At 43.2% G+C, this 8498-nt stretch overlaps 2 protein-coding genes across 2 annotated transcripts; both read right to left on the minus strand.

Moving 5' to 3' along the window:
• Positions 1 to 965: 965 nt before the first annotated feature.
• LOC142336691 (uncharacterized) lies at positions 966 to 2345 on the minus strand. Its single transcript, XM_075385603.1, has 3 exons — positions 1793 to 2345; positions 1712 to 1750; positions 966 to 1042 (listed from the first exon to the last, which is right to left on the minus strand). The coding sequence occupies exons 1-3, from the start codon at positions 2343 to 2345 to the stop codon at positions 966 to 968; spliced, it is 669 nt and encodes a 222-aa protein (XP_075241718.1).
• A 593-nt stretch (positions 2346 to 2938) lies between these two features.
• Positions 2939 to 7967, minus strand: LOC142336692 (uncharacterized). The gene is made up of 3 exons (XM_075385604.1): positions 7448 to 7967; positions 4041 to 7180; positions 2939 to 3529 (listed from the first exon to the last, which is right to left on the minus strand). Exons 1-3 carry the CDS (start codon positions 7965 to 7967, stop codon positions 2939 to 2941), a joined length of 4251 nt encoding a protein of 1416 aa, XP_075241719.1.
• Between the last annotated feature and the right edge of the window lie 531 nt (positions 7968 to 8498).

An 8498-nucleotide genomic window follows, 5' to 3' on the forward strand; every position in this document is an offset into this window, starting at 1 on the left:
CCATGGATCGGATGCGAAAAGAACTGGCTGAAATGTCAAGGATATGATTATGAAGCAGACCCAACAGGCGTCCGACCCGCTACAATTACAGCTCGACAAGAAACTGTGAGAAGATCAGCTCAACTAACGTTGTATGGAAAAATAGCTACCGATTTCTTCTCATGCGAGAAGCATCTAACGAGTGGAGTAACGCTGCGAATTTCGTTCCGACGATCACAAGATGACTTTGCAATTGTGAGTGAAGACGGGGCTAAACACTATAAAATCAAAATTGATGACGCATTTTTCGTGCGAAAAATGACAGTCTCCGATATCGTGCTTGGTGCAATCGATTAAAAAAACTTCTCAAGACACCTGTAATGTATCGCTATAATGAAGTTATTTCAAAATCTTTTCTAGCAACAGCTGGACAACAGAGCTGGAAGCAGGAGGATATTTTCACAAAAGAACCTATTCGTGGACTAATAGTTGCCATGTGCCGCAGCGATGCGTTCATCGGTACTAATACGCTCAATCCATTTTCATACCGGAAGTTTGATTTGAATGAGATAATAATTTACCGTAATGTGTTCGCCACAGCTGGCACACCAATGTCAACCGCTGATAATAAACGACTATACTAAAACTCAATGGCTGCACTAGCTTATGTAGAAAATGGTCACGGGATATCTCAAATTTTCCTAACCATTATTTTATGGTGTTTGATCTCAGCAGCACTCAAGAAGCCACGCATAATTTTATTCATCCCGAGTTAACAAACTCTTCATTATCTGTGGAACTCAAGTTCGGTGCAGCGTTGCCGCGCAACATTGAAATTTTTTATCTCGGGGAGAAATGTTCAACAGTTTATATCGATTCTTCGAGAAACGTTTCTAAAAACGCTCTTCCTATAATCTAATGGATGAAGATAAAATATTCAAATTGACTCTACAATCCGGTCACTTGATGTTTAAATTCAACAGTGTTTATGGAGCTGACAATTTCCCCTTGCACATGCCAACCAACTCATCTGCTATCCTTAACGAATCACCAGCCTCTTCACCTGGATCTCATTGGATTGTGCTTGCAAAGAGATGTGCCTACTTTGCCGACCCGCTGTGTTCGAGCCTTGTATCCGACAATAAACTCGAAGGTAACAAAACGGAAGACGGGAAATCTTTATTCAACAACTACGAATCGAATAAGATTCAAGAAACGGCCTTTTTTATGCCAACTATAACTTGTGTACATAACATACGACACATAAGAAGTTCACTTAACAACGTTAACAAAAGTTATTCAAAGTAACACTGGCGGCAAAAAGGCTAGACACTACCTGTTAGCCTTTTGCTAGCCAATATCGGTCGATTCAGTTCATGTATGACGTAATTTGGCCTTGCATTGGCCTTAAAATTGAACCATTCAAAGCGTTTTGATACTCTAATAATTTTATGTCTAAGTCATCTTAGTCTAAATCGGGCTGGTTCGGCCCAAACCGCTCTCTAACAGTCCGTTGCTCAAGGTACATGTATTAGAATACTGATTTTGCTTTGCCAATTTGGTCGTAGTTGGGGGCTCGAACCAGCGACCCTTCGATTCGTTGTCCAGTGCGTTACCGTCTGCGCTATGCCGCCTTGATTGCTTGCTATTCAATTCAAATATATACGCTTACACGCTTACAAACATACGCTGCTTAGTTTATATATATATATATATATATATATACACTTACTTTGCATTCGAACATCCTCCGGCCCCGAAAGCGTTGTTTCTAAAACAGGTATTAGTTTTACAACCGGTCGGATATACTTACCAGCATTTGTCCTTATCTCAGCCGAACGGGCAATGCCATCGCTGCCATAACGGAGGTTTTCAATGCGACCCATGGGGAAGTGTCCACGGGGGCTCAATTCGTCGGCCACCCATACAAGATCCCCAGATTTAAGCTCTGTGTTTGCCGGTGTGGACCATTTACTGCGACGATTCAGGTTTGGGACATATTCAGCTAGCCACCTTTTCCAAATTGAGTCCGCGTAGCACTGAGCTCGCACGTATCTCTTGCGGTGGTCGAAGTCCTCTTCTGACAAAAGCGAAGGCACAGTGCTTGACCTGTTTCCGAGAAGGAAGTGATTAGGTGTTATGGCATCAAGTTCCGTAGGGTCAGAGCTTACAGGGGTAAGTGGCCTGTTATTTAAAGTTGATTCAACTAAACAGAATGTCGTTTGTAAGACTTCGTCAGTAAGACGTCGGTTGCCAAGAACTGCATAGAAAGTGCGTTTAACACTCCTCACCATTCGTTCCCACGAGCCACCATGATGTGGGGCAGATGGTGGATTGAAGTGCCACAAGATTCCCCTTTCAGACATTTGACTCGCAATCAATTTTTGATTCCAACTCTGTATACACAATGATAGTTCCTTCTCGGTAGCAATAAAGTTGGTTCCATTATCCGACCAAAGGACGCGGGGTTTTCCTCGCCGAGCAATGAACCTTTCAATTCCCATAACGCAGGAATTCATGTCCATCGATGGCACAACCTCAATATGCAAGGCGCGTGTTGTGAGGCACGTGAAAAGGAAACCCCAACGCTTTTCACTTGAGCGTTTCACTGATACATAAAATGGGCCAAAATAATCCATTCCAGTATTGAAGAAGGGAGGGGAACCATAGGAAAGACGTTCGGCCGGTAAGTCGGCCATCATTGGCTGCACGGACTTATTGCTACGCTTACGGCATAATACGCAGTTAAATTTGATAGATCGTAATGCGGAACGCAATTTCAGGACTGCGTAGCGTCGTTGTATGCAAGCTCGCAAAAAGTCAATGCCCTCGTAGTGGTTAACTAAATGCTCTTTTTTCAGAAAGAGCCTTACAGCGGGGTGACGGCTATCAAGTATGATCGGGTGTTTGATGTCATAGTCGGCTTCACTTAATAGTTTGATGCGTCCACTAGATCTGATCAGAGCATTGGGACCAAGAAAGGGGTATACGGTGAGATTGGGCTTTTTCTGATAAGGTGCTTTTCATCCAGAAGTTGTTTTTTCTCAAACGGGAATGATTCAGATTGAACGAGGAACTGAAGTTTTGCTTCAGCAACCTGGAGTTCATCGGGCCTAAGAATTGAAGCATCTGATGACCGGAATTGGGCGTGCTCCGGGAGGATGCGGAGGATATAAGCGGTTATCCTAACTAGTTTAAAGTAGGAGCTAAATTTTGTGTAATCGAACAGTTTTTCTTCGTAGGAAACGTTGCTCGCAAGACTGCTTTCTTGTTTTTGAACCGGATCGCCCAAGGGACTGGTTAACGGTTTTTTCAGATTGCCTAATATCTCGTTATTTGGCTGGAAAGGAAAATCTGACGTAAACAGGAAAATTGGACCTTTCAACCAGCTACTGGCACACAGGCCATCGGCTGACATTCCCCTTGTACCAGCGTCCGCTGGATTGTCTGTCGATGGTACATGAAACCATTGGTCGACTGTTGTGGACTCCAATATTTCCGAAACCCTATTGGCAACAAAGATGGGCTGTTTATCGAAGGATCTCAGCCACTGAAGCACAGTCGTGCTATCTGTCCACATGAACGTTTTACTAAGAGGTATTGTTAAGGCTTTATATATGTCTACCTTTAGGCGCTTTGCTAGGAGGGCTGCTTGAAGTTCGAGTTTGGGTACGGTCAAACATTTCATGGGTGCAACTCTTGCTTTTCCTAAAATAAAGGAAATTTCGGTATGCGTAGTGGGTCCTGACCTTACTTTTGATCTCAGGAAGGCAACAGCGCTGAAGACTTCCTGGGAACTATCCCCGAAAACATAAAGCTCGGTTGAGTCGAACTCGCCAGAGAAAAAACTCCTAGCGACTGTTAGGTTTCCTAATTTGGGTAAATCTGAACTCCATGCACTGAACCTATCAATCATGTCATCGGGCAGCACCTTGTCCCAGTCTTGACCACTCAACCTCCATATATCTTTCGGCAACAGTCGGGCGGTAACTGTGAAGGGGGCTACTAACCCAATTGGGTCAAAGAATTGAAACTAAACTAAGTACTAGGCGTTGAGTTACGTTTTTGTTGTCCACGTACTTCGTTCCACGGCTGACAACTAGTGTGTCTTTTTTGTGGTCCCATTTCAGACCCAATACGTGTGATGAGGCTTCTTCCTCAGAACTTCCAATAACTTTTGGCTCTTCTTGGTCATTGGTTTTGAAGCTGTTGTCGAGTTCATCGAGTAGGTGTGGAACGCTGCTTACAAACTTTGTTAATTTAAATCCTCCCAACGTAAGTAGTTCTACGAGTTCCTTGGCTCTCTTCAGTGCTTTCTCTGGTTCGTCTAAGGAGTCGAGGTAGTCGTCCATATAAAACTTTTCCAACACAGCTTGCGATGCATCTGGGTACTGACGGCTATTGTCCTTGGCTGTTCGTTGGAGGGCATAATTCGCGCATGTGGGCGAGTCTTTCGCACCAAAGATATGCCTGGTGTACTGATATACCATCACATCAGTTGATGGATCCTCCCGCCACAAAAATCTAAGGCACGGTTGATCCTGAGGAAGCACTCCAACCTGGAGGAACATGCCTTCTATATCAGCAGAGACTGCGTACTGATACTGGCGGAAGCGGATAAGAGTATGAATCAAACGCTGAAGTAAATCAGGCCCTGTCAACAACGATTTGTTTAATGATGTTCCATGAAATTTTGCCGCACCATTTAACACCCTTCTCATCTTGTTTGGCTTATTGGGATTAACGACGGGGTGATGAGGCAAGTACCATTCGCGTGTAGACCGTTCACTGGGATCTTTAGAGTTAAGCACTTGAACCACATAGCCTTTGTCTACGTCGTCCTTAATGCTCTTTTCGTACTTCACTCGGAGGTCTTGTTCCCTGAAAAGTCTTTTTTCAAGGGACTTCAGTTGAACGAGTGCTGAGTAGTAGTTATTCTGTAAATGAAGGTCGTCTTTTGACCACAGCATACCAACTTGATACCGTTTTCCGTCATTAAAAGTTGTCTTTTCTAGTATTTCAACTGCTCTACGGTCTGAAGAAGACCTGGGGTCAACCTCTTTTACAGCTCCGTATGACTCCATGTCATACCAGGACTTCAGTTGTTCGGCTAGATCTGTTTCCGGTTCAGTAACAATTTTAAAACAGGAGGATATGAAACTAGAAGTGGCAGGCAGAGGTCCACTTAGAACCCAACCAATTGGAAGACGGACGGCAACGGGCGCACATTTTGAATCGCTTTCAAAATATTCGATAGGTCGGATTGCATGGTAAACGTCTTGGCCTAGAATCATTTCGACGTTTGAGTAACTGTACTGAATGGGATCTAGCACACTTAAATACGGATATGTTTCCTGTAGTTGAGGTACATTGATAATATCGGAACCAACATTTAGCGTGTCTCTTATGTATGGACTTACGTCGAAACTTTCACAGGTGTTATCACCTAATGGTTTAACTGTCACGTCTGTAATAAGTGTATCAATAACTTGTTTTGCATTTATTCTGCAAACAGTCAATTTAAGAGGTGAACCTTTCAGATTGAGTCTTGCCGCAGCACTTGCCGCAATCCACGAGTGACTGCAGGCAGGATCACATAAAGCCAGCACTTTTGTTTCCTTAGCTGTGGGGCCTTTGAGTTGGACTTCCTTAACCTGTAAAAGACCTTTAACGTCGGACACAGCAGGGAAAGATGACGAGTTTCCATCTTGATTGGGAGTACAGATGTTTTCCGAATTGAGTGTAACTAGAGATGTTGACTGCGGTGGATCCGTGACGCTTTTCGTTTCACTTGGTTTCTTTGCATTGTTCTTAGTGAAGATGCGTTCGGAACCGTGTAACAGAATATTATGTGTACTAGTGCAACCAGGTTGTTTGCACTTTCGTGGGTTGGGACAATTTCTAAATTGATGGGAACCATTGAGACAGGAGAAGCATAGTCTATGTTCGGCTACAATTTTCGCTCTCTGAGTTGGGTTTTCACTTTTGAATTTCGGGCATTTCCAAATTGGGTGATTTGCCTTGCAGTGCGGGCAACCAAGTTCGTTCCCGTTTCTTGTTGACGGATTCTTCTGTTTTGCGTCGGCAACTTTTGAGTTTGACGCGAAAGCCTTTGAGGTTGTTTTTGTTTTATTTACAACTGGTGTTTCGTCTGTCTTAGTCTTAAATTTGACTGCTTTCATGCGGTCATGTGTGTCCGCTTTTTCTTGTAACCAATCGTTGAATTCTAACAAGGTAGGCCTGAGCCACTGCTTTTTCACTATATGTGAACACCAGGATTCCTTAAGATTGGGCGGGAGCTTTTGTACCACTTGACTCAGTAAAGATGACCTACGCAAATCGGCGTCATATGACAATGACTGGAAAACTCCAACTAAACTTGAAATTACTGATGCGAAAGCAATTACATTTTCCGAATTGTGCATTTTTAAGGGCGGGTAATTGTTAAGTTTATCAAGGTGAGCGCCAACTACGGCATGGGGCTGGCCGAATTTCCGTTCCAGAACTTTCATGGCATCGTTATGCAATGCACCACTATACGCAAACTGCTCAATGGATTTTTTAGCTCTTCCGGTTAGAAGAGTTTTCAAATAAGTTAATTTTGCTGCATCAGAGAGGTTCTGAGAGTCTATGGCAATTTTGAACTGCCCTATCCACTCATGCCAAAGAAGTGGATCCCCATTATTTTGCGCAAGCGTCCATTTTGGTAATGGATTGAGTTGACTGGAGGTTATTGCGTCCGCTAGATCCTTAACATTGAAGGAATTATCGTGTGCGGGAGCAACAGATGTTGATGGATGATACGAATGGAAGGGACCAGTAGTATTGGCTGGCATGGTTGCGTAGGGCAGCATTGGGTTTGAATACAAACCGTGCTGCACCGGTAATGACGATGAGGGGTTGTGGTGACCGATAAAGGTTGCAGCAGAAAACGGGTTTTGGTTGTAGTAGGTTGTACCTCCACTTGAATAGGATACAACAGGTTTATTCAAATTTGTTTGCAAAACTTGTTGTTGAACTTGTTGAGGATGTGAGGAAGTTACGGTTGCCGGATGAGGTACATGCCACAAAGTCATGTTTGGCAGGAGGTGGCTAGCCATGGGATAAAAACTACGTTGCATGTTTTGGACAGGGTATTGTACGTTCTGATGATCAGAAGTAATAGATGGCAAGTTTGTTAATGTGGGGTTGTTTATGTTTGCTAAATGATTATCTGGTTGATTCAAATATTAAACTGCGCTGGGGACTGGTGCCCAGCTCGAGGGTTCTGGCAACAGTGAGGGTTGAGGCGCTTATGCTCCCGTATCAGCGGTCTGGTTAGCGACGTTATTACTTGCCTGCGGACTGGTCTGTCTGTCTTCCTTTCCAAAAGACAAAAAATATGATACTCCTTTGGGAGTACGGACAACGTTTTCGCGCGGGTTACCGTCCTTTGGTGGTGAATGATTGCTTTGCGGCAATAACGGACCTGGTGCAGCGTTTGGAGCGTTCACCGAATTTTGCAGCATCGAAGGGACTGTTAGGAGATTATCCGTTTCATGTGGTGGTAATGAGTTTGAAGCTTGGAGGAAACCATTTTCTTGAACTTCGTTTTCTGCGCGGTTTGAACGAACAGTTGTAGACAAAATATTGTTTGCCACTGAACTGTCAACCCATTCTGTTACACGCTCAGAATTTTTATCATTATTTAAAATTGTTTGCTCCCCGAGATCACCATCAAGGCTCTCATCGGATGACTCCATTGCCCGAATCTCCTTGACTTTTGCGTCAAACAATCTTTTCCTGTTCTCTTCGCTAATTGTGTCTAGCTCTAATTGATGCTTTTGTTGAGCGACTTTGATTATGTTCTCATTCTCTCTCTCAATCTCTTCTCGTTGAAGTCTTGCTATTTCCTGTTCTCTTCTCCTCTGGCTAGACGAGATTGAGACAGTTTTCGATCCACAGCTTGATGTTTTGCGGCGGAATGTTGATTCAACCAATTGTCTCATCACTGAGCTCAATGTATTGTCGTGCTTTTGCTACATAATTGTCATGAGCTTCGCTTGCTTCTTTGAGCCAAAGTTCAAGCTCCTCAGTGAGTTTTATTTTATTTGGATGTCGTGAGGCTAACTGAACCAGTTGATCGTTTTTGTCAATTGCTGTTGACAAGAGTTCCTTTGCTTTGTTGACTAATGTCTCGACTTTTGTTTTTCGTGTTTTACTATTTGTTGCTTCGTCGATTCTTTTGTACAAGTCATTCACACTTAATTCAACTTTAGATCTAGCTTCAGACAACTTGATGGCCTGAGCTTCCATCTTGAAAAAAACGGTATTAAATGTTAGATATTTGTTTCAATGAATTAGGCACACTTAATACAATATTCAGAATTTCAGATGACTCTTAACAGCAAAAGAATAAGAAAGGGGAATCGTTACAAGCAATAATTTCGTTAATCAAATACACTATGAGGAATTGGGAAACGGACTATAATTTAGTTTCTTAAAGGCTCAAAGGAACAGATCAACCACGAACGAGGAAA

The sequence above is a fragment of the Convolutriloba macropyga genome, chromosome 3, assembly GCF_964194025.1.
Source record: "Convolutriloba macropyga chromosome 3, txConMacr16.3, whole genome shotgun sequence".
NCBI classification, from domain to species: Eukaryota; Metazoa; Xenacoelomorpha; order Acoela; family Convolutidae; genus Convolutriloba; species Convolutriloba macropyga.

Coding starts and splice junctions, on each gene's coding strand:
- LOC142336692 (XM_075385604.1), bottom strand. CDS start 7,967: ATGAGACAATTGGTTGAATCAACATTCCGCCGCAAAACATCAAGCTGT. Junction 7,181..7,447: donor CGCTCCAAACGCTGCACCAG/GTCCGTTATTGC, acceptor ATAATCATTTAG/CAAACATAAACAACCCCACA. Junction 3,530..4,040: donor AGTACGTGGACAACAAAAAC/GTAACTCAACGC, acceptor ACTGTGCTTCAG/TGGCTGAGATCCTTCGATAA.
- LOC142336691 (XM_075385603.1), bottom strand. CDS start 2,345: ATGTCTGAAAGGGGAATCTTGTGGCACTTCAATCCACCATCTGCCCCA. Junction 1,751..1,792: donor TGAGATAAGGACAAATGCTG/GTAAGTATATCC, acceptor TACCTGTTTTAG/AAACAACGCTTTCGGGGCCG. Junction 1,043..1,711: donor GGAGGATGTTCGAATGCAAA/GTAAGTGTATAT, acceptor AATGAGATCCAG/GTGAAGAGGCTGGTGATTCG.